Raw genomic sequence first — 26,862 nt, 5'->3', positions numbered from 1 at the left:
TGAGAAAGCTGAATTAGAAAAAGATGGTTTTAAAAAAGTGTCTTTTTTTTAGTCTGGAAGGGAATGAGTATTTATTAAATAGCAGGCTTTATTAAAGAATAGTTCTTGTCATTGACACCAAGTGGCTACTAGTCATACTGTAAAAACAATCAGAAATCCAAGTCAAAATCAACACTTCTTGATTTAGTTAATGATTAATGGTAACATACAAGCCTTAATATGCATGGAAAAAAGCATTCAAGGCCAGTATCTCAGGCAGCAGCTTTCCATCTTTTTCAGTTAAAAGAATTCCCAAAATTTTCCAGTGACGACACTGGCACCTTTCAAAATGTCAAGTAAAGCAGACTGCTGTGCGGAATATATACACCCTCTTTTCTCAGAGCAGCAACTGCAAAACATGCAACAACTGGTGAAACTTCTGCTCCCAAGTATCCACCTCAGGCCCGTTGCCCATAAATCAGCTGCTGAACTTCCGCTGTTTATACCACAGCATTTTAAGAAGAAACAAAGCCAGCACTGGTTTACTTTACAAGTTCATGAACCTGGGGGTAACAGCATCAGTGTCATCCCAAACGATATCATCTGCATTGATCAAATTGGAGTTCTAAGCCACCATTTGTGGAGTCCTTAAGAAGAGCTCAAGGACCTTCCTCAGAGTCAGTGTTCATTTAGGGTTATATTAGGCCTACGACCCCGTTATCACTTTAAAATGTTAGGAAGTCTCATTGTTAAACATGAGACAGTCAAACACCCGGTTTCTGTCTTTCCCTGAAAAAATACACATTCTTTAACATATGATCCTAGGAATGTGGCAACTACTAATTACTCAACAGTAGTTCATGCTCCACAGACTTACTGTAATGTGCAAAAGTTATAGGAAAAATAACTCAGCAGCAGACACTAGTAGAACTGTATTGTTTCAAGAAGCACTGATGAAAAGAACAGCATTAGGGTGTATGTGACAAGTCAGTTTAACCTTTTCACTGCACTTTATATTTCTAAGCTTTCTCTTACCTGTTCAAAGTATTGGTTACAGCCTCCAACTGCTTGAGAAGGAAAGGATAAAGACTTGGAAACCAAGAGAAAAACTCCCTTCCTGTCATTCTGCAGAAGGGAACGAAGAAGAGTTACAATTCACATTCTACAGTAATTAGTTGCACTCAAATTACCAGTTTACTTGTTGGATATCTGATGCTACAGTGATGTCAGAGAGCTGGAAAAACCATCACACATGATGCATTCCTTTTAAAGAAGGCACAATGTTTTCATCAAAAAAGATGATACAGAGTCATTTACACAAGTAACTCTGTACGTGTGCATACTAACACTTTGTCAGCTAAACTGGTCAGGCCTTTTTGGGGAAAAAGGATTGTAGCCCTTTAATCACACACACAAAAGAGATACAGCAGCTTAAATTCTGGCACCATTTTAACAACATTCTGCTTTAACAAGGGAAGACTACACTTGCTTTAGTATGGCTTGTACTAAATAGCTAATAAAGTATATTTAATAGGCATGTACTAACAGATGTTCATATTTTACAGACACTGCAAAGCATCTCAGAATAGTAATTCACAGACCTGTAAAACAGAGTGACGGAAGCATTTGACCTTCTGTTAGCCCTCTACACAGTGCTGCCTCCAGCACATGGCAGTGGTGGCACTTCCAGGCCATGTTTTCAATTGTGTAGATGGAGCAACCACATTCAAAACAGAGCAATCTACCAATACCTACTGAACTCATCCCTAGCCAGAGTTAATAAGGCAGCATAGTTCAAACCACAAGAGAAAATCAATCCAAGCTAAAAAGAGGTAAGTAGAAATCTTCTGTATTTGTTTGTTTTATAATCTTCTGATCAGATAAAGGATGGCTTCCTGGTTTATAGGAAACCATTTAGCATTGTCTAATCAAGAACCACTTAAATGTTACAGTGGAGAGGTTCTAATTAGACATACGTGGTATGCAGATAAAACAGACTTCCTTCAAAAAAAAAAAAAAAACAAACCCAAACAAAAAAACAGGCTACCCATTTAGAAGAAGAAAGCCAACTGAACAATTTGCTTGCCACATGATCAACCAAGATAAATAAGTACATATTAGCATGACTCCAATGCAGAGCTTCCAACAAGCAGACAGATCCAGGTCTAGAAACATAACAATGAGACTGCAAGTTTGAAAGCATGTAAAAATAAGCATACAAAACCCCCAAATCATGCAAGAGTAAATCAGCACATGGGAAGCATCAGCAGAGCTTCTTCCAGCACTCAGCTAACATAACATGCTTTAGCCACAGGCCACAGAATAAACACAGCAAAACCAGATTGCTAGATGGAAACAAATGTTCCAAGAGGTAGGGCAAGCTTCCCTTAGGCACATAAGAACAGTACAGTGAACTGCTGTAACTAAGGGCATGACCAAGGACTTTGCAGTAGCTGTTCTATCTGCAAAAAAAATTTCAGTTAAAAAAAGCATTCAAACTGTGAGTGAATATAAATTGAAGCACAAACGAGGATGGTTTAAAAACATCAGTGCTGATAACCACTGGTTATTTAAGCAGAAAACACCCATGTAATTTCTTTTAACAGCTTCTTCAAAACAACTTCAATTTTTTTTCCACATACATTATACAGCAAACTGAAGATGCAAAGCCAGAGACAGCACAAAACGTAAGCTCTAAGTGTATCAAATGAAATAGCCTGTCTTGCTGTTGAGTTTTCATACATAAACATCAAGAACTCTATATTAAAAAAAAAAAATCAATGAAAAATGCTGTGACACCGTCACCTCTCGTGCCACACTGTGCATCAAGCAAAAGCAGAATTGAGGTTAAGTATCCTATGGAATGGACGGCCATTGGTTAGAGGCTTGAGAGGACCATATGCAACTAGCGTTTCACACAAGTATTTTTAAGACGCCCATTTTTAATGTATTAAAAATTCAGTGGCCAAGTTTGAATCGGTATTAAATAATGGAAATTAACATCCTTACAATGCCTAGAAATTCTTTGAAATTAGTGTGGTTTTAGGAATCTTTTTGATAGGGAAACAAAATGCTAACTACCAAAGTGGGTAACTTACACAATCTCCCACTTGGTTTACTGCTCCATAAGCTACATGAGGTGAAAGAGCAGTCTAATCAAAACCATTAATCAGCAGTACCTGCAGAAAAGATGTCCAAAGGCACTTTCAGGGAAGAAAAAAGAAAGAAAAGAAAAAAAAAAAAAAAAAAGGTGACACAACGGTCTGAGCTGACTGGTTGTCAAGGGATGATTTTCTTCCAGTTCAGAGAGGAAACAAGAAACAGTACAAATTAGCACAAGTGCTGCAAAATGAAAAGGTGTTCTCAAAAACACAGAGCACAGACTTAACTGTGAATCCGCTACCTGGGGATGTCAAGGCAGGGAGATGTGCAACTGCAGAACGAGCAGAAAGCAAAACAGCCAGATTGAGTACAACAGAGGTATTTAGTTATTTTGTTTTTGATTACTGACCATGCTTGTTGCTCCTGGAAACATGTATGTACTATTAGGCACACACAAGTATTTGTGTACAGGAACTGTGACTGGAACACCAAAAAAATGCAATGGTTCTGCTTTTCAAAAATGTTCATGACACTAAGCCACATATTTTCTATGAATTTCATCAAAAACTACACTGCTTTGAAAAATAGATTTTAAGATTTGGCTAATGCATGTTAGTGATAGAAACACACTTACACACGTGCACACACACACAAATGTGAGTTAGGCTTTGTAAGTAATAAACTATCCATATCTTTAAAAGAAGATAAGTCCTTAACATACCTATAAAGGAACAGATCAACTAAGTGTGAGCTAAAACAATCAAAAAAATACTGCTGACACTTTCGTGGAACAAACTTCTCCCTGCTTTTCTAAAACATCTGACATGGAATTACAGGTTTAAATTAAAAATATAAATAACTGTCTTCTCATTAGTCACTGACACATTCAAACAGAGGCTTTTCACTATGTAGCTACCATAATTAAATCCTTAAAACCAACATTTTTCAGATCACAGGATTTTACATCTACTCACCCTAAAACAAGTTTATAAGAGAAGTAACTGGGAAGAGCCTTAAGACACCAGTATTTTTCCCCACATCCTGCTGAAATTATTTTTATATTGTTTCAGAGCTCATCGTTGACAGTACATTCAAGCACAGGCTCTATAACAGTATTTTCTTTTTTCCTGTTAGTAACCCAAAGTAGGAGAATTTCACAATCCAGAATTTCAAATGGGATTACTGAGACCTAAACAATGGACTAGTGGAAGGTTATTTACTGAAATAGGGAGCATGGTAATGAAATACAAAAGTTATCAGTGGGCTTGTGATGCTTACAATAAAATCCCTCTCCCCAATGTAAAATGACATTTAAGTATATCATTTAAATGATGTTTGATATCAAAAAGTTGAGAGATAAACCAACAGAAGTACTTACATCCTCCTAAATTAACTTGTAAAAATAGTTTGCAAAACTGTATACACACAGAATGCTGTGGTACATAAAAAGGAAGACACAATATTTACAACTCACTCTACAGTTTAACAATGTTCATGCGTTGTCATAGGTAAGTAACTCTGCAGAAAAGCCAGACTAAATTTGAGTACAACCCATTCCCAAAAGGTTCCATTTTGATGGCTAGAGACTGCAGTCATGTTTAGCATTTTTCAGAAGACAGACTGACAAAGAGTGTTTACATAGAAGGGGAGACACACGTGAGTTTCTTTCCCATTTTAACTCAGGTTTCCTACCTGAAGAGATGTTCCATTAACAAAAAACAGACATACAGAGGTATGTATGTACCATGCTATACAGAATCAAGCTACACCCAGCACTCCTAACTATTCTCTGCATGACCTTGAATCAAACAAACTCTTTCCTATTTTTGTCTGCCCCAGACAGGGGGAAGAAGGTTGGGATGACAGCAAGAAAGATACTTCACAGAATAAAGAGTTCATATAAATAGACAAGAAGTTATTCTGAAGGCATGTGATGCTACAAAGGATAGAATTTAATTCTTAGCAGTAAGCATTTGGAAGACAACAGTGAATCACAGCTAAGTTACCAAAAAAAAAAAAAATCAGCAACTGTAGTAGTAAAACTTAATTTTTTAAAAAAAAGAGACATAACAAAAGAGGACTGTAAATCTATAAAACTAAGGGAAGCAAACTGCAAATCTCTATAAAATTTAAGGAAATGTCTAATTTAATTTATTTTAAGCATGAACAGCAATCTAGTTTGTAATGCTTCTTTCAGAAAAAAGCAAAAACCAGTTTTACTTTCCTCTGAAATTACCTAAATCTGCCTAAATAACCTAAATAACCGCCCTTATTATACTCTTGATTGTCAGTAGTTCTACCATTCATTTAGCACTGCTTTTTGGCTTTATCACTTTTCTGAGTAGAACTTGGGGTTGAAGACATTCAGTATCATCAAACTTCTAAAACCAAATTCATAAATGCCACTGAAATCTGTGACACCTCTGGTCACGATACATTATGCTTGTCTGAGTAGCAACTTGATGCTACATAATGCAAGGGTAAGTATCTATGTTTAAACAGCTAGCATCTTTATAAATAACTATTCCACCTTTATGCATAATGAGTGTGAATTATTCAACTTCATTTAAAGAAATACATTTAAGAATAAAACTATGGATGTTACAGTGTTCTTTTTTTAAGCTGTGTTGTGCACTTAAGAGAATATTGTAGATTAAAACCATGCTGTGACACTAGGGCGTATGTATCATTTTACTGCAACATGTGTCAAAGATTACCTGTTTCTGTTCTTTCATTTATTTTTCAGAACTGAAGGCTTTATAACCTTGTATGCTGCTTTTAGTAACTGACAAGTTAAAGAACATTTGCAGTAAACATGCTCATATTTGAGTATAGCATAGGTGGGATATAGAAACAATGAATCTGAGGGCACTAAGGGTATCTAGTGCTTTTTTTGAACATAAATACTGCTAACAGATCATCTGACAAATAAATGGTCAGACTGGTGACAGGAGAAATAAGAATACTATTTTAAAAATGGAAAAACAGATTTGGAATGTGAAAAAAAACCAATATAGACTGATGTATTTTGAAAGACCAAGACCAAGAATGTAGTTTTTCATGAAGCCCTCTTCATTTAAAACATTTAAAAACCAGGACTGAATTTGGCAAGACTGTCACTCAAAATGACAGACATATAAAGATAATCCACATTTTACATATTTGTTTCTTTTGCCTTCATTAAACTATGAAAAAACCCCACCGTGCAGCTCAACTAACCTAACTTGACTAGGTTTTAACTGCCCATTTTGACATTCATATTCTTTCCCCAGCCCTTATCACCTGTTAAGTGGTTAGATTCTGTCTCAAAACATATGAAATTTATTTCCCTATTAACAAAGATAAACTTCAGAAGCATAAACTTAAAATAAGTAGAAAATATTTTTTTCAACTATACGAAAAAGACCAAGGAAAAAAAATGTATGACATGCTTTTATACTGAGGTTATGATAAAGACCAAAACTAATTCAGAAATGCTTTAAGAATTAAATGATTTCTTTTTTTCCCTTAAACAGCACTAAAGATTATGAGTCAACTGCATTTCATGCAGGACGGCTAACAACAATAAAGGTACAAAATCCAGAAATTTTACTAACTAAAGGGGAATCAAAACTCAAAAGAATTTAACACATTCAACTCAAAGGATAATTTCTTATCTTGGATTTTCGAACATAGCAAGACAGCATAATATACAACTAGGGAAACAAATATTTAACAATTTAAATTATACAAAAGTGCTGGTAGGGAGAACAATTCAGAAAACTACAGACCTTTATTCTGGCCTCAAGAATATATAGAAACTTAGGGAAAAAAAAAAACTTGTAAAAGACAACAGTTACAGATAAAGGTGTAAGATAAAATGGAACGAAGTGCAATGTGCAAAACTATTAGAAACTACATCATGCCAACCTAACCCCTACCTCATCCAAGAATGGTAAAGGTATTTCTAGACAAAGGAAATAACATTCAAGAGATCTGTTTGACTAGAACTTATCTCAACAAACAAAATGTTTGAAATCTACACTTTTTTTACTCAAAATTTACTTCAAAGTAAAAAGCAGGGCAGCGGCTCTGAGGAAAAAGCTCAGAGCAGAGATAAACCCCATGGGCTTCCTGTGAAACACAGAAAACAGCAGGAAGCAGACAACATCCCGCATGGTAGTCTGAGGAAACACCTACACGAGGTCCACAGCGAAACTACAGTTTCAGTTAAACAGACGAAACCCTACTGTAATCTCTATGAGCGACAGTAAAATACTTGATACACTGCAACGAGGGTATGCTATTACATAAAATGGGTAAGCTAGAGAAGGAACAGGACTTCACAAAGACCCAGAAAGAACACGTCAAGTCAGTTATTGGTGGACCGAATCTATTGTTGGGACCAATATTATTATTAGTTTAATTGAAGACCACAGTAAAAGAAGTTATGAGTGTGACAATGAAAATCCATCTATGAAACAAAAGTTACAAGATGCTGTCTGTAGGGAGGGAAGATTCAAACACTATGGAACAAAACTGGGTATCTTGAAGACCCGAATACTAGAAGAAAATCAAATTAATAGCAGATAAAAAAACTGCATATATGAGGACTAATGAAAAAATGTGTTACAGCTTAGAAGGTCTCCAGCTGGAAACTGCAAAAGGATCCAAGCATATGAGTTGGTACTTTGGATCCCTCATCAAGAGGACAAAGTGCAGATGTGGTTCTGTCACACATCAGCCCTGATACAGTCAGTACGGACAAGGAAGTACTAAAGCCACCCTCCAACAATCAAGACAGACATAAACTGGAATAACTCACAGCTAGCTCCCAGTTAAAAGAGACACTTAAAAAAAGCTGCTCGTATGACTAAGGGAATAGAAAGCAAATTTGCTGAGAGGAGATTTAAAACCTCAACTTGTTTCGTCTGGCAAAATTAACACAGAGGGGACATATGACTGGCATCCACAACTACCTCAAGGGAAGAATCTGGAGGGAAAATAATTATTTAAAATAAAGGACAATGCTGGCATAAGAACAAATGAGCATTAAATGGCCATAAACAAATACACATTGCAAGTTCAGTTTCTAATGATCAAAGCAGCAAGATTCTTGAGAAGTTTTACTTGAGAAGGTGGCATTCAGGGAGTCTTCCTGCAGAAATAATGGGGAAAAGCAAACTTTTTAAGATGCAAAGTCGTCAGTTTATAACAGGAACAGAATAGCAAGCTTGTTTATGAAAAGAACTGAGTCAATGCACCAGCAGGACCACTACTACCATGTGCTCCCGTGATTCTGTGACAGGCTGATCTGCATGGAAAATCCAACCCTTTCTTCAACACATGCAGTTCAACTGGTGCTTAACTGTTGCTGATAAGAATTATATAAAGATTAGCGACCTGTAATTTTCAAATCTCACCCCTGACATCAACCAGACTAAGACTATGTGCTAGCAGATTCCAAAATGCATGCTAGATTAGTATGAAAAACTTTCTAGAACTCCCTTTCTGAAGTTCCAGGCACTCAGTGATCACCCTTAAGAACTTGCCTGTATTTTTAAACAAAACTGAAGTCTGCAGTGTGTTTCTGAAAGGGTGAACAGGTGGCTCACACCTTCTTAAAAAAAAAAAAAAAACCTCCAAAAAAATTGCAGTTTTCACTTGACTTGAAGTTAGAGGAGGAGAACCTTAAATTTATCCTAAAGTGACCCCATTATGGTCAGGTCAAGGAGGTAATCTGCAAATTCCAAGGCAAGCACCATAACCGGCATTTGGGAAGAGAGTGTACATGCTACTTGAAAGGCTCCAAACTTGCCAGGTTTCAGTTTCACATCCATAAAGAAGTAATTGACAGCAAAACCAACATAAAGGAACTTGTCCCTAAATGCACAAAGAATCCAAAAATGGCGAACATTCCAATAGACGAAACTCAAACAGATTTTTGACGATTGATAAAACAATTCTCACAGTTCTAAAACTATTCTTGGAATCTGCTCGTTCTTATTTTTTAGGGAAAGCAGTTAAGCTACATTTCTATTAAGGCAAACAACTTTAAAATGGACTAGAAAAATGCTGTACTCAAACAGGTTCAGCTTCACTCGGCTTTCAAAGCTGGGAAGCTGAGAGAGTACAACTTGGATAAAGGAAGCATTTGGGCTGGACCACCAGGCCCAAAGGGTATCAGTGGTGCCGCATTTGGTTGTTGGCTGGTAACCAGTGGAATCCTCCACATCCCCTGACATCCCTCAACATTTTTATCAACTTGGTTGACGAGATAGAAAGCAACCTCTGCAGATCTGCAGGCATCACTGAATTAGGGGGAGTAGCTGAAACACCAGACAGCAGAAGTTCAGTCCAGACAAACCTTGAGAAACTTGAGTCTTGGGCCAACAGAAACCTCATGCTGTTCAACAAAGAGAATGCAAAAGTTTGCACCTGGGCTGAATAACCCTGAGCATCAGTACAGGCTGAAAGCCATCTGGCTCAGTCACAGCCCCATGGGATAGGACCTGGGGGTTGCAGTGGATGCCAAGCTCTGTTTGGGCCAACGGCACATCCTCACTGTAAACCAGGCAAACGACATACAGGACTATGTCCATTAGGATAAATGCGGCAGCAGATCAAGGGAAGTTCCTAGCCTCCTCTACCTCGCACAGTGAATCCTCAATCCAGTTTTGGGTTACCAGGTTCAGAAGAGGTTAGAAGAACCAGGAGAGGGTCCAGCAAACCGCTGCTCAGATGGACATGGCCTAGAGTACATGCACTGCGAGAACAAACTGAAGGAGCCAGGTTTGTTGTGTTTGACAAAGAGGAGGTCCAGGGAAGATCCAACTGCAGCCTACAACGACTTGAAGGAATCAAAGATTAGAGAGCTAAACTTCTTGTAGTAGTTGCAGATGGTACAAATCATAGCTTGGGAGTTTTAAATTGGCCAATAGGAAAAAAGGGAATGAAGCACTGAAACATGTTACTCAGAGGCTCCATCTTTGGAGGATTTTAACTCATCCAAAGTCACTGCTGACCTGATCGAGTGTTGCTAACGATCATGCTTTGAAAAAGAATCAAGGAAACAGGATCAAGAAATCCTTTTACAGTTTCTATGATTCCATTTAGCTACCTCCCACTCCATCACCATGGTTCTAACCTTGTCTTCTTAACAGATCAGTGGTTTTCTGGTCTTCCTGTATTTGTTTGCCATTACTACCTACTGCAATTACACTAAGCAATAGCTGCTACTAAGAACAACAAAATTCTTGAGATTTACCTGGTTTTTGATCATGAAATAAAAATAACTGCTTACATATATTTTTTAAAAATTCAGAAATAGTATATATTTATAAAAGCTCTTGATTAGCAGTCCCTCTGGACGTCAACCAGAGAATCATCTCCATTCTGACTAAGAGATAGAGACAACAGCAACAGAAAAGGTTTTTTAGAAATGTAAATATATATAAATTTTAAGAGTTTGCTTCAGATAATTTTGTTTTAAAGAACATACCTAAAAAATTCCTGAATCCTGTCCCAGCACTCACGATAAGCTCCTTTCAAACATTTCACATGCAGAAGAGAATTTTGGTGCTCCCACAAAAGAAAAAGAAATGGCCATGTAATTTTGGGGCGAGGCTTGAAAAACCACAATGAAACCTGGAAAAAACAATTAGAAAACAACTGGTGCAATACATCAGCTAATGAGCCCAAGAGCAAGGGTATAAAAGATGATTGCATACTTGTTTTTCTAACATGATACAGGACACCTCTTCAGTGACAAGGGACAACTTTTCTATAACCACATCAAGTTAGTTACAAAAAACAATTCAGATTTCTTTTTTACCCCAAATGAAATGCAAAGCACTATGAAGGGGAAAGAAGAATCATTATAAAGTGGTGGGATCTGCACCTTCAATAAAGAGGTGGTGACTCTGCATCTTCAATAAATCTAACATTTGTTTTGTTAAGAATTAGAAAATACTTAAATCCTAGAACAGTAAGCAAAATAGTTTAAGTTCACTGACTTGAAAAAACATTCTTTTATGCTACACAGCCCTAAAACAAATACTTAAAAGGAACTAAGAATATGCCACTCTATCTTGGTTATCATTTTCTTTCGGATAGAAGTGCTAGAATAAACATTCTTACTAGTTTACATTGCTGTGTTTTTATGAGGTTAATAACTGAACTGTCAATCAAGGCCTGTATAAATACAGTAGTTAAATACCTTCTGCTTTAGAAGCACTTTTATTTACAAGAAAGCTAGCCAAGATTTCCAAAGGACTGCATGGTCTGGTTTGCTTTGATCTCTTTTAAGTACAAGTCTCTTTATACCTCTTGTTTTGCTATTTATTATACCCTTTGTATAATCAGGTACGGAAAGAGCACCTGTGTAGAACAAATACTTCAGGAAAAGTGTGACTTAGAGGAAAAATTATGCAACACACAGTTCACTAAAATAACTTGTGAAGTCCTCTTCCAAGAGTACTTTTGTTGCTATACTAGCAAGAAAAGTAAGTGTACAAGGGGCTCAGAATAAAAACAGGGGAATATCACTTAAACCCAACATCACAGATACAACCTGATAGCTGTATCAACACATTAATCAACACTCAACTTCTATATACATGCACAAACATGTTAGTATATATGCATGTATATAAAAGTATATATAAAACAAGTATTTTTAACTTTTTTAGAAAGTTAACTGTGTATATGCATGAGTGTGCATATGCGCATACACATGCATGTATACACACACATATAAAGAGATATGTATGTATCTCTAGAGAGCCACCAAGAACTCTGTTTAACCACTACCTATATAACTAGTATCTGTAATCTCTTGCCACAAAAAAAAAAAAAAAAAAAAAATCTTGCCCCAAACAACCCACATACTTTCTGTCTGGAATCACTCTGTGAAAAGTAACTGCTTTTTTACTTAGTATGGTGAAGCTAATGAATAAGGGATGTGTACATTATGCATGGAATTGCATGCCAGAAAAAAATTACATCAAAAAAACCCCAGAAAAATTACATCAATTCATTTTAATGAAAACTTTTATAACTACAACAGCAACTAAATTATCTGCTCATATGGTTAGGTTTACAGTAATTTTTGTTTTATTGAACGTATTTCACTCACTCAATAGAAACAAACATTAACATTATGCCCCTAATTTATTTAAAACAAAGGAATGGACTGAAGTCACCTCAGGCCAGCACATACAATGTTAGGATGTTTCACTTTGGGTCAACTTTCATTCAGGTCAGTTTACCACGTTCATCTTCCTATTTTCTAGCTTTGACTTAAGACAGCAGGTTATGAAGATCCTCCCTGTCCAGGAGAGCACAGATACACATTTGCACACAAGGGCTTCAAATATGTGTTTAGGCCCCAGAGATTTAACTGGGATTTCTGTGAGTTAATATTTTTCTGACTCTGTACATACAAGATAGAATCTTGAAGTAAAAATGGTGCTGTAGATTTTTTAGCAGAAATCATATAGACATAAAGCATCCTCAACCTCAAGAACAGTCCACATTTTCTGCTACAGAGGATTTTAGATAGTTTTACATTACACATGTAAAACAAACAGAATAACTAAAGTAGTTAACACAGAGGGAAACTTGTTTTCAATTTGTCTGTTTGTCAAGGAGCTTGTTTTCAATTTGTCTGTTTCTGCACAAAGCTTTCATAAATTTTACCTTCAATTTACAAGTTAATAGAACCTTATCATCATTATTCCTATTATAAAGGCACTTAGAAGCAGGAAGCCTGTTCAAAATTATGTTTAAACAAGCATACTGTTATTGAACTATTAATCAGTAAAAGCCGTAACAGTTAACTGAGTCAGCCTGAACTTTTGCATGTTTTCTTGAGACAGTTCTGAGATTAAGTCTTCTAAATCTGTCAAAGTTAAAAAAAAAAAAAAAAAAAAAAGAGCCAGAGCACTAAAAACAAGAAGTTGAGCAAAATACATGTGGCCCATTTTTGGCAGATAGAACGAGGAGGAATTTCTTTTTAACAAAAACAACCCCCTCACAAGACAATGCACTGCACTAAAAGCTTAATAACTACTTTGCAAGCATTCACTGGAACTAAGGTGGCACAGAAGAAGCTGGAGAAAAAGGACCAGAGGCATTCAAACGGCTCAGTCACCGCGTGAAACCTCACTGTCACTGACCCAGTATTTCAGCTGAAAAGCTGCAACATACCAAGGTTGCCAGAGAAAATCCACTAGGGAATCACCAATAAGAACCAGAATAAAGCGATCCCAATCTTTCCCTCCACAGCATGCGGTCCAAGAGGTACAAAGCTCAGAGGACAGTTTTGTGAATCAAGCCATACTTGCATTTCCCTGCTGGAGCAACACATGAGGCTCAGCACTCTGCTGCCTCACCATGCCCTTCTTGAGGACCCATTGCTGCAGTCAGCATCCTCTCACGTGCAGCTATACCTCAGGTGGCACACAGGACTTCTGCCAGCGGTGTGCCTCCAAATCAGCACGGAGTGTTCATAGGCTACAGTCAATCCGAGTATCACCTCTAGTGAAACCCTCCTAAGGGCTATCCAATTTTATGACACTGATGTGCCATTACAGCTTGACCATATTAGTGCCACCAAAGTTTCTTTCAGCTTATCCCAAAACAGTACTGGCCACTCCTCTGCAGGCAATGCAGACCCATCTCATAAGTCCTACCAGAGTCCAATATGATGCACTGCAAATGTCTAAAACAGTTGCTGTTAAGACTGACAAAAACATCATTGATGTAAGACAGATTTTTCAGCTGTTAAGAAATATCGGAAGTGTGAACCTGCCAGATGTGGAACATTCAACAGGAATTGTGTGCTTACAAAGTATTTTATGTACTTAAACCTACACCTCTAGAGTGGCTTAGTGAAAAGGAAGATATTTCAGATTCATTTAATTTAAGGTTAATATTATGAGAAGAGAGGTTTGCATTAGAACATTCAATTTGTTTTCCTCTAACCCATTGTAGTGTAAAACACAATTTTTTACCAAAAAACTTAGTATTTATACAAAACCTTAATGTTAAGAAAAACTACATACCAATTTAGGAGAAACAAAATCCAACTTAGTGTTACTGAAAGTTGAATATGAACTTTTTCATTTGGTTTTACTCAGTGACTTTGAAGTGTGCAAGCGACCACTTACTGAGAAGTGCTGAACAATCAACCTGCAATAGAACAAAGCAAGCAAAGGGTCGCTTGCAAGTTGACTGTCTCACAGCCACTAGTGCACCATCAAAACCTGTTCATATCTACATAGTTTTCATCTTAATATAAGTTTCTCCTTTTCAAGTGCTTGACATTGTTGATAGTCATCAACATTTACTGACAGCTACCAATGAAAATAAAAACTTCAAGTAGTACCATCTAGCTCACAATTAAAGTTTCTTTCTTTCCAAATATGTTTAACCAACACTAAGAACATGGCAGCGTTCATATTCAATTTTCTAGCAGCATGAATATTTACTCCACAGAAAATGTGTGTTAAGTTGACAGCTAAGTATTTTCTGCATATGCATTTTCCCTTCACTAGTGTAAATAGGAGCTTCCACCCTCCCTAAATGCAAATATACATACACACCAGTTACTTCATGTAAAAATCACCAGGTTACACTGTACCATTTCAGTCTTGCTTAAGAAACTGCTTGTTAATAACGAGTTGAAGCTTTTCCTTCCTGGAACCTCCTCCACCAAGTGAGAAGCCAAGGGAATTCTCCCCACTCTCTATTCTTTCATTTAACCCCAGCCTGTACCTGAGGCCAATGGTTGTTCTTTCTGAGGACTTTGCAACATTTATATTCCAACTAAAAAAACCTCCATTTTCAGAGAAGTCAGGGCAATCCTTTTTTATTATTCTAAAGACTAAAGCCTGTTCCAAGTCAAATGGCAAACTGCCTCAAAGGCAATTTCTGATCATGCTCATCCTTTAAAAAAAAAAAAAAAAAAAAAAAAAAAAAAGATAAAAGCCAGAAATGCCAGGTATTTGATGAGAAGAGTCTTGCCCAGTAACAAGCAATAGCAGCTTTAATTAGCATTGGACTACAGACCAGAAAGGTCTCTGATATATATGCACATGTGTGTGTACAGCACTGGACTAGACCACTGGTCCAGCCTCCAGTATTATATATACACATATACATAGCCCATATATAGACAAGATATATATATAGATATTTGTGTGTGTGTGTAAGAATGTAGGTGAAAGTGTCACTATTGCCACTGTAACTCATTTGGGCAGAAGAGAATTTCTCTATGATGAGAAATGTAATTACATTTCAAAATTAATTTCAGTTAACTTTATATGTAAGTTATTTTGACTTTCATATACAGATCTGCATTAACTATCACAATATATATTCCATTTTATTTTTAGAATCTCTTTACCTCAAGACATCCTAATTTTTTCACGTGATGAATACTGGAGCCTACAATCAACTAGAGCAAACATTTACTTTAGATGATTTGCAATCTGTAGCAACACTAACAGGAAAAAAATATCCATGAAAAAACCAGAATTATTAAGCATACGCCAGACCCCAGCTTCTTCAAAAGTGCATGGAATCAGCAAATCTACATTGTAAACGGACTGCACAAGAGGATGGGAAACGGCTATGTAATGAAAACATGAGAGACCATTTAATCAAAACACAAGAGACTAAACTCGTTGCCCTACAGAACTCACTGCATTCAAAGCCCTGCTTCGATTAATTTACTTTAAACCAAGCGTAGTACTCGGGTCTGCAGCATGCCCCTGAGTGGTGCTCCCAGAGCAGCCCGAGGGAGGCTGTGCCTGGTGGCCAGGGCCATGGCAGCCCCCTCCAGAGCCACTGCTCGGGCTGAGGGCAGCCCCCAGCGCAGCCCCACACCCACAGCACAGGAGTGGGCACGGAACGGCAGCGGGACTGGGGCACAGGCCGCAGCCGCCAGCACGGTAGCTAGGCAAACTGGGATACAGACCCCGCATCCACCCAGTGTGAAGTGACTGGCTAAACTAACGTAAATACCACCTGTGCTGTGAAGGGCTTGCAGAAGGGGCAATTATTTGCTCTAAAACACGTGGTGATGTATCTTTGCAGAGCACGCTTTCTGTCACCAGATTTAAATGGAGTAACTGCAAAGACTCTTTTCCAACCCTTCCTCATTACTTTGTATTTATGCGGCTAGAATTTCATTACAAGTCTTTTAGATCTGAAATCATCGTAACATTTAAGATTATAGTCCCAAATCAAGTATATAAAAACTAAACTAACCCTCCCCTACAGGTAAGAGTTAACAGGACCATTTTAAAAACCCGTTATCTGGATTTCAAAGTATCATTTAGCCAAACACACCCACACATATATATACAAAAGCACACACAGCAGCATTGGAAGTTTTGATACAGAAAGAGAGAACCCAGAGAAAATGTTTTTGTTTCTAGCTTTCTTTTCACTAGAAAGAGAAAGCTCAACCTGTATAGTTACATGGACCACTGTAAACAATCTGCACACAACTTCTATCTATTCTACTTGCAAGAGCTGCACAGAGTTGTTATTCTTCAAGTATTAATTTTCCAATTCATTATTTCCTTGTCCATGCTATAAATTAAAGACACATCCATATTTAACGAAAACAGAACATGACTGCATCTTCTGAAAAGCATGATGTACAAGTAGTCCCTTCAAGTTTCCAGTGAACCCTTAAGAGCAAAGTTTGGCATGAGCCCAGAGTTCTGCTCAAGAAATCCTCCTCCTTCACAGCCCCAGTTCCCCACTCCCCAGTTGTACCAATCCGGCTTTGACGTAAACACTCTGCAGATGACCCACTGCAGAGCCCCAATGACAACTGAACCAACACAACTGAGCAGCAGGAACCATGGTACATAGCTGGTAGTTTCTTCAACCCTCAAACTGCAGACCAAGTTTTCAGAGAATGGACCTTCTCTAGCATAATATAGTATTGCCTCAGACAGAGTTTTGGCTGACCTTTCAAATGCCCTTTCAATGATCACAAAGCCCAGTTCAACATGCCTTCTTGCCTCTGCTCTCCAGCAGGGATGCCCACTGCAGATGTAATTTAAAATGTCTGTCAGCAGAGTTAGGCATCCCCCCACTGTCTTTGTCACTGAGGAGGCCCTTTCACACAGTTGTTCTACTGGAAACACCCAAAATGACACAGGAATGTTTGGAGGTAAAAAAATAACAAACAAAAAAAAGAACCTAAGAACCACAGAAATCAAAACAAAACCCAAACCCATCATTCTTTTACATATGCCTGGGGAAAAAAAAAAACAAAAACAAAACAAAAAAACCAAACAAATTAAATGCAGTTACTGATCAGACATAGGTTATAGTTCATTCAGTCGTTCAGTCCAATGCTTCACAACTGATCCAAGACCATCAAATAATAGACCCCTGCTGTGTTGTCACTATGCAAACATCCTAGCTGCATAGAAATTATAATGTACAAAATTAACATAAATAGGGAATGTAACATAACATCAGCAGATTAAAAGCAGTAAGAGGCACGATAGACCTATAACTTTTGTATAAAAGATGATATATGTGATTTTTTAGTGCCAATAGGAGAAAAAAAAAAGGGAAAAGTTACACTAAGTAAGTTAAAGAAACATGGCAGTGGAGTTAAGTTGCCAGTACTGTTTCAACAAAGCTTTCTTCTGGAAGTCTACACAAACTCTCCACCACCCCAATTGTACCAATTTCACAGGAGCTCTTCTTGAGAAAACAACCAGAAAATCCATCGTTTTTTAGACAGATGCTGAGAACATCTGATGTTTTAGACAGATGCTGAGATCTGAGAACAACAAAGTAATGCTCCCTGGCACAGAAAAGAGATTTAAACCCCTAATCTAAAATCAGGCAAACTGGAAACCTATGCAAGGTCCTAACGGTGGCATCAGAAAGCTGGTGTCTTTCTCTGCCCACAAACAGACTGCCCCTTAATGCAAACAGGCCATCCTGCAGGCAACAGAACAAGCAGCTCAAAAAGAGATGACTTTCACACAAGTTCATATAGACGCAAGTTGCTAGAATGCTAGTGCTTTTGCAGTAAACCGACAGATTTAAAATCGGTGGGGGAGGAGAACAAATTATTCTTAATATACGAATTCTGTTCTGGCAAAACACTACACAAAACAAGTTTAGCGCTCCCAAAGAGAAGTGCCCAAGCACAGCTGCTCTCCACCGGTGTGGCTGCAGGGAGCTGTGCAGCAACGGTGACACCTCGTGGTGCCAAACCACTGCAACACAGCCCTCTTCCCAAACACAACCTACCTTAAACTCACCGGCTGGGTTCGGAAGAAGAAGCTTTACAAAAAAACAGCCAACAACCTCTGCATCATTCTTCTAAACCTGCATCTTCTGTAGAGACACTTTCAAGTCACAAACCTGAAAAATCTCTGCTTCTGTTTTCATATCTCCTGTCCCTCCTTGACCAGTCTTTAGTAGTTTTTCCCATTCCCCATTTCATGGTATTGACTACTACATGGGGGCAACAATAAGACTGATGTATACATACAATGTTTAACACAAAACTGTTAAATAAATAAAGGAAGAAAAAGAAGCCAGCCCTGCCTTAACCTCTTTTAGTCAAAATGACTACAAAGAAAAAAAGTCAACGGTGCCAGTTACATAAAAATTAACATAGTTTTTAATGAATTCAATTTAACCATATAAAAGTTTACTTTCCTTCATTCTGGTATCTCCCATCCCCAACAGACGCTCAGATGCACTACTTTCTATACCTTCACAAACAGAAATCTCAGATTACACATATCTCATCACACTGTACGTATTTGAGAAGTCAGTTTGCCTTCCCACTGTAGAAGTTCATGTCAAAGTTTTTCCCTAGGATGGATACAAGCTTAAAAAAAGCTGAGGTATATCTCTCTTCCAGTAAGCAAACAATATCAACATTTAAAAACCCAACTATAAATGCTGCTACAAAACCGAAGTAAGAAGTCAAGAAATAAGAAACCTTTTTATTGCCCTGCTTGGCTGAAACCCAGTGGTATGGGAATGAAATCCATGTTTGGGTGAGAAGTGATTTGGGTTTATGACAAAGCAGGGATAATTTCATGCAGTAGGGGAAATGACATTTCAAATCTGTTTTGGGGGAAGAGTAATGTTCTAAAGGTAATTTCTCTCCAATTTCCCACCTGTATTTCTTCCTCACATTCATACATGCATAATAACTAATTTTTTCAAGTGACACCTGAAATTAATTGTTTCTAACAGCTAAAATGGCACCTACTGTCTATAAGATGAAAGACTAGTATCATCCAAGGACATTTAGCTTCTCGCAACGTGCATGAAAGTTTTATTAGCTACACAGATCAACAGTAAGGAACCACTGTATAATGAGTAAAAGAGAGTGGAATTTTTGAAGGTAAATTGTAACAATTGCCTCCTTTCAGAAACTGCATACCTTGTCCATGATCTGAAAATCCATTAGGAATTTCTGAAATGGTTACCATAATATCCATAGTGTGACCACTCTACGGCCCTGCAGGCTCACCCAGGAGTATTTTTTAATGAGTTTATTCTGTGTTCAAGATTATTTCCACATCCCTACTAGAGCAGCAACCTCAGCTACAGAGCACAGGGCATAGACATCCTTCATTCGCTGCAGAAGGAAGGGGCTGAAGGCCAACAAAAACATTGGGGTGCTTATGTGCTAACTGGAGGGCCTAGAGAAACAGGAATGCTCAGGACTGGAGAGTTTTAAGAGTCCGAGAATAGGTTTTAGATTAATAAGGCCAAACAGTAGAAGATTTGGAGCAGGACTAGAGTTCAAAGGCAGAACCCCTTGGAAGAGAAGCAGCTTCACAAGCTGCAATTTTTGGACCTTGGAGGAAAGAGACACATAAGAAGAAGAGGGTGTTCTAGAGTAGGAAGGCTAGAGGGAAAAATCTCCAATTAGTAGGGGTGAGTTTACCTCCAGGCATGCTCTAGAGGTAAGGGAACACACGTGACCATTGCTCCTCTTCTCCTTCACTGCCTGCTCTCTGCTGTCAAGAGCAACAGGGCTAGTTTGTGACCACGAGAGAGACTGGGCATTTGGAAGAGCCACTGGTACCAAAACCTCTCAGCAACACTCCCCTTCTGTGAAATCGCACATGAGTAAAATTTACTCTCAGTGCTTAACAGCAGATATTTTTGGCCACTTATTTCTTGGCAGCACAATTTAAGCAAGGCTACGTGTTTTTGTAACATTATGATTCAATATATCCATAAAAAAAGCAACATTTTCAAATTGTTGTTGGCTAAGGTCATGTTTTGCAAACTTACAGTTGATACCAAGTGATGCTTACCTATTTTTTTTTGAATTTTCATCTTTCCCTCTTTTAACCCCAAAAATTCTTGTAATCAGAGCACTAAAAAGAAGTGTAGATGAATTTCTTACCTAAAGGAAAAAGAAAAGAACATGAACTATGTTTTAAAAACTCCTTTAAATGTACTAATGTTTCTTTAAATACAGCCACTAATGTACAGTCAAAAAGAAAAACAGCTGAGTGAAGGACAGAGCATGCCTACTGTTCAGAGGTCAGCACGTGGAAGCAATTAATTCAGAGCATTTTTCCTCTTAAAATGGTACTAATAGAAAGCTCAGAGGTTTTGGAGATGTCCATCTTTAATATAAGGGGATACATCCAGATTTCTAGTAGTTCAAAGCATTCACCCTTATGCATGGCAGATGATGAAATGTTCTACCTTAATGTACCATATGGAATGTCATTTTTTACTGAAAAGCAAAGTAACAGTGAGAATGACTGTAAATGCACTCCTTACTAGCTAGCTGCACTGACTCAAAATTTAACAGCTAGATATATTGTTATCATGAGGTAAGCTTTGCCCTACTTTTTGTCAGCACTTCACATTACAGAAAAAAACCAAAAAATGTGACCAAAACTATGACTTTTTTGCAAGTCTACATTATTCTTTGCTGTACACTGAAATACTGCACTACATAACATTCCAGAAACCGCACTGTCATTTATAAACATGACCAAAGCTTCACTGAACAGCACTACTCTATATCCTGTTAAATTAGAGAAGCAAAATTAAGAATTAACTTACTGCCCAGACAGGTGACATAAAACCTAGAACTGCTGCTTGTATTCCATCAGCAACATAAGGCATGATGTTTTCACCTAAACGTGTATCCCTAAACAGTGCCCGAAGGATATTTAAAGCATGAACCTATGGGGGTAGAAGAAAAATAGATATTCATTGGAAAATATCTTGAATTTAAAGTATGTTAATTACGGCAGTGAACATGCAAAACAAAAACAATCCATACGCACATTTATAGGACTTCATTTCCATAATAAATACAAGAAGACTGCTATTAAAAAATACATTAAAACGGTGCTGCAGTGAACATTGTTAAAAATAATTAGTTTCAAAATATATTCTTCCAACAACTACAGTCCAAGCATTGCAAGTAAAGGCCAACATTCTTTCTTCCTTAGCTTATCATGGCTGTAAAAATAACTTTCGAAGTTTAGAATCATCTTTTCCAACATTCTTGACGTGCTGTAGATACTGTGAGAAAAAATAAACTACAACTCACAGGAGGACAATATTAAGCTAAAACTGACAGCCAGGCTTGCTTCACCATATGGAACATTTTCTGATATTTCTCTACCCTCTGTAAAGGAAGGTGGTAATCTATGTAGCTTCATAGACTTTGACAAAGCTACATAAATTCATATCGACAGAAGATCTGGCAGATCCATTAGAACATCATTCTATGTATTGTCAACAAATTACGGCTTGCACTTAAAACCAGAAATACTAAGTATTTGATAACATTTTGAAGATAAAGATCTAAATGATAATATGATCTTTAAAATAAACATTAAAAAAAGAAAAAACATAATAAAATTAAGATAAATATTTTAAATATTTTTTATGCATTCTGAATGTATATATTTACATTTTAGAAGTTACTAAGGTTGCATAAAATCACTTTTCATCTAATATTTTACTGCATACAGTATGATTTATGAAACTCATTTATTTACTCTAAATGTAAACAAATGCTTGCTTGTTAATTTCCTTGTAAAAAGGAAATTACTCATCTATGTTTAGAAATGTACCAATCAGTAAACCGATCACATAAATTCAAAATGAATGTGACTGCATTCGATGTACTAGAAAAAAAAACATGAAATTATGTCCAATCCATTTTCCACTATTTTATGCACTTGCAAATTCCAGTGAACTTCGTAACCTCTGCACCCCTAGCTATAGATAATAAACCCAAAATATCTTTATTAAAAACACACACAAATTTCCTTAACTGTCTGAAGTAACACAAACATTTTTTTGACATTTGCCTTCTGATGAGAAGCTGTATTTTACCTGTGGAATTACACTTGATTCATTCAAAGGTGCAGCCAAAGGTATCAGCTCTTTCATTGTCATTTTCAGCAAATCTGTTTTGCTCTTCTTGGGTTCTGAAGCTAACAAAGCCTACAGACAGTCAAAAAAAAAATATCAGCTGTTCTTAGCCATTTTTCTTTACTACCAGTTCTGCTCCACATTCCTGTATTTATCATATTATAGCCTAGCTTCTGATCATATACAAGGACTAAAGAAAGATTTGCAAAAAGTAAGTTTCAGTTCTAATTCTTAGTTTTGTTCAAAGCCTCTTAGCATGCCATGTTTCAGTATGAAAACTTTACTAATGCACTACCCATCTGCCTAAGAAAAATCTGCTTGCATGTAACCGCTAGTAATTTATCACACCCAAAAAAATCATAGTATTTATTACAGTGAAAGTATCTGCCATGTAATAGTTACTTACATTTTCTAGTATGGATTTTTTTTTTAGTTTAATAACATACATATTAGATTACACAGGCTGACCAAAGAATGAATCCTGGTTTGCGAAACAGGATAAAAAAGGCAGCACATTTTTAAAAGGAGGGAAGAGAGACATCCATCTCCAAATAGTAGTTCAATGCGTAGGACATCCAGCTGAGATGAAAACACTCCTTTAAAATTCAGGACTGGAGTTAAAACAGTCTTTCTCCATCTAGTAGCTCTTGTTGAATTTGTCCAACTTAGTACAAATGGACAATCATAAATCACTTATTTCTAATAAAAAATTATTATGCATTTGTGTTTTGGGTCCCAGAGTCTGTTCAGCATCAGTTCAAATGATATTTAATAGTACTTTACATCATACAAGAACAATCAAATGGATCAACTGCAAGCCAAATGAAGTATAGATATTAGGCAGAAACCCAGAAGTAGTCATCGTCAGTTTATCATTATCTCCAACAATGGGAGAAACAGAAGGATGGGGAAAAAAGTATTAGTGAAGTATGAAATAAAAGAGAATGAACTGGAGACTAAAATTTCATACCCTAAAAATGTTAAAGCCGTAATATTTTCCCACCATTTCCTCATCCACTAATAGGAGCTGCACCTTTGTACTATTAGATAATATTTTTTTTAAATAGGTCATATAAAATGTTCGTAACCTAAAAAGTACACATTATCATTAAAACAGATGTGTTTTACTAAAACAAGAATAAATGTCACAGGAAGTAGATAGCAAAGAGACCACACTGAGCCTCAATTTCATGCATTAATAAAATAACCTTGTTACAGTACTGTTAGGCTATGCATTACAACTTGTATATTTATTATTTAAATGCAACATGCTATTTAAGGCTTAATCCATTTTATTGAGGGCTACGGGCACATTCAGTAGTTGAACCCTATCACCTCTTTTTACAATAAAGTTACAATTTGAAAATAGATTCTTTCAGGATAAGCCAAATGTTCATTTCAAACCTTCTCATTGATGTACTAGAGTAACTTCGTACTCTTCCAGAGCTGTCAAAATAGAAGCATCTGACTTTTTTATCCAAACAGCTATGGCACAGCACAAGCTTTGCCATGTGGACTCAGTAATGTAGGCCAACTGCAGACTACGCACGTTTTCTGCAAAGGGGTACCCTTGGGTCCACGTAGTCCTTACATTAGACAGTGTAAATTTTACGTGAACAATTGATTCAAACATGTTTGTTTTTTCACATTCTCAGGATTAATGCTAGCTAATGCCCAGGGGATTCAAACTCTGTGGTGTGAATGGGGAAACCAGAAGACATGAAATCACCAAATTCATTTTGCAGACAACTTACAGACATAAAATGGAAAGATCTTTTAACTGCTGAAATTGAAAAAGAAAAATGTCTTTAAAACCAATGCCCTACTTCTGATCTCTGCTGCCTAGCACACACATACCTAGCAAAGCCAGGAGCAGGCTGTGACTGACATAAGAGAGGTCAGACAGAAGCAGGCTGCCTCAACCTTCTCAGGGCAAACTCGGAGTGAAAAACAAGCAAGATGAATTATTCTGGCAGGAGGAACTTGCTCCCAGCAGTCCCTCAGATTCTTGGAATGTGCTTGAAACTAACTTCAGCAAGCGGAGAAAGTTACAAATCATGTAGTTAATCTTGGACTCCTATCTTAGAAAACTGGTTGAAAATTAAAACAATGCAGATTAACTTAGGAGAAAGCAATCACGGCCACTTTAAGGAGGAAAGGAACGGAAACAGGTGAAGTGTAATCTGCAGGACCAACTCTGCAATGACTGAACCCACAAGAATCAGATGAGCTGCATACTACTGCAAGGCACTCAGCAGGAGGTGGTGCTTTGAGCAGAGACAAAACACTGCCCACAAGCTGATCAGCCATCAGTTCTGAACTTGGCAGAAGCTAGAGGGTGGAATGTGTGGAGCTGATGATAACATGGGGAGCGGGAAGACTGCAGGAGCATGGCCCCACACTCACGGATATGTCTTCAGTAACCTACTCATTCATCACACTCAAGACTGTCAGTCCACGCCAGTCAGCGTGACCGTTACTTGATTCCGCCTTATTACTGTTGAGTGGACTACCCAAATTCTTTGTGGTATTTTCTGGGCCACCATTTTACAATTCTACGATGGTCTGTTCAGATTTTACCACCCTCCCACTTCACATGGAAGCAGCACAGTTATACAGTTAACAGAGTCTCACTTAATCTGTGAATTAAATTATGGATTTGCTAGGATTATTACAGTGGTCACACAGAGCCTAAGATCAGTCTTTTTAAGCACTATTTAAATCTACCTCAAGCATCAACAGAACTGCAGTGCTAAACAGCATCAAACACGGTTTAATTACATGCGGCTTCTTGGCTGCACAAAGGCAATCAAGGCCTGTATAAAAAAAAGTAACACTTTCACTAAAAGGGGTTGACATAAGAAAAACAAATATGTAAGTGTATTCACCAGAAAGGACACGAAAAAAATAAAATTAAAGCGATTGTAATTACATTAGTTGGTACCTGTATGTAGAATGGAATTCCTGCACTACGTCTGGTTGCACATAGCGTAGATGAAGGATCACAAGATTTGATTTCTTCTAACACATAGCTTAGCCACTGCTCCGGCATCTTGCGCAGACTCTCGCTGTCACATCTACATGAAACAAATACATAAGAAAACACGAAACAAATACATAAAAAACTAGGACAGTCTCAAAGAAGGTCATTTAGTGACCCTGCAGAAATACTTCTTATTATATGTGAACATCTCCAAGCATATAAAGATTTTGCTAAGAAACAGGACAGAAATTAGAAAAGGAATTGCATGTTTTTCCAATATTGGCACAAATTGTATTAACCCTAATTATTAAATGCCACTAGGAAAAGATATCTCACTGAACAGAAACCAGGATTCTGTGCTTCAGCACTGCAACTGTTCATTTCTGCCAGGAACTTTGTTCTGGAGAAGAAAACAAAGACATACACACATCAGTTACTGTGTAGGAAGTGACAGTCACAAATTTACATCTTTGTTGTCACACACAGTAGCTGATGCTTGATCCTTACATTAGCTAACATATACAATTAAGTTTATAACCATACAAAAACCAAAACTGAAGCCCCTCACAGTAAATGCCTATTATATAAATACCCCTGCAAACCTCAGAGCAGCAGAAGGAATGACATACAAGACATACTGCTCTTTCCAAAATACTGTTAGTCAAACTTCTGGTAAGGCTCCTAAATTGCTCTCCTATCACCAAACACTCCCCCCTCTGCAGGTAAAAATCTCAGCATTGCCTGAAAGCAAAGGACTTCCAAGGACAAGGAGAACTGAATTCTACTTCAGCTGCTGGTGCTGATCAGTTCAATGCAATTCATACTCAGGGTGCAAGACCAGTCCATTAGTCTTATGTCAATGTTCCAAAAGGATCATTTATTGTTACAAAAATTTCTATTAATGGGACACTGTTTCTAAAACCTGTCATACTGGTTTGACATGTGATTCAGAGTAGAAAAAAAGAATTAATCACTGTGGGCAATAAAATTGCAATTAGCTCAATCATGCAGGACTTGTCTTACCTAAAAATATAAACTATAATTAAATCCATTATTAAGTAGTGACACCTTACAGTAAGACTACAATCAAGTTTTCTACGTAAGTGACTCAAAGAATTTAAAAGAAAAGCTAAAAGGCAGGAGGTACTGATGTGAAAACCAAAATCTAATGGAAGATCTAAATCTACTCTCTCCTTCTTTACCTTCCTCTTATTAAAGCAAGAATTTAGGTAGGCTAAAAATGTGATACTCAACAACAAATGAAGTTTTAATCTGTAGTGAAACCCTCCTTACCCTCTTTTACAAAATAAACAGAAAATCAGTAAGAGAACACAGGTCACAGGAAGTGCAAGACAGGTCTGCAGAAGACACAGCACACTTCTCACTCT

At 37.3% G+C, this 26,862-nt stretch overlaps 1 protein-coding gene across 7 annotated transcripts in view; it reads right to left on the bottom strand.

The window, feature by feature from the left end:
• Positions 1-26,862, bottom strand: part of THADA (THADA armadillo repeat containing) — a 161,805-nt gene that overhangs the window by 103,425 nt on the left and 31,518 nt on the right. For 5 of the 7 annotated variants that reach the window (XM_055725408.1, XM_055725410.1, XM_055725412.1 and 2 more), the window contains exons 23-27: positions 25,436-25,568; positions 22,453-22,563; positions 21,163-21,285; positions 20,397-20,488; positions 1,015-1,104 (exon numbers count right to left, since the gene is read on the bottom strand). In XM_055725408.1, the coding sequence (XP_055581383.1) occupies positions 1,015-1,104; positions 20,397-20,488; positions 21,163-21,285; positions 22,453-22,563; positions 25,436-25,568 (549 nt within the window). Of the gene's footprint in view, positions 1-1,014; positions 1,105-10,561; positions 10,708-14,139; positions 14,254-20,396; positions 20,489-21,162; positions 21,286-22,452; positions 22,564-25,435; positions 25,569-26,862 lie in introns of those variants that run through there. The other 2 variants (XR_008734881.1, XM_055725413.1) reach the window with 2 other exon arrangements.

This window comes from Falco cherrug, chromosome 13, assembly GCF_023634085.1.
Source record: "Falco cherrug isolate bFalChe1 chromosome 13, bFalChe1.pri, whole genome shotgun sequence".
In the NCBI taxonomy this organism is placed as follows: domain Eukaryota; kingdom Metazoa; phylum Chordata; class Aves; order Falconiformes; family Falconidae; genus Falco; species Falco cherrug.
Note: the sequence above shows the minus strand (reverse complement) of the source record. Positions and strands in the feature narration are given on the sequence as shown.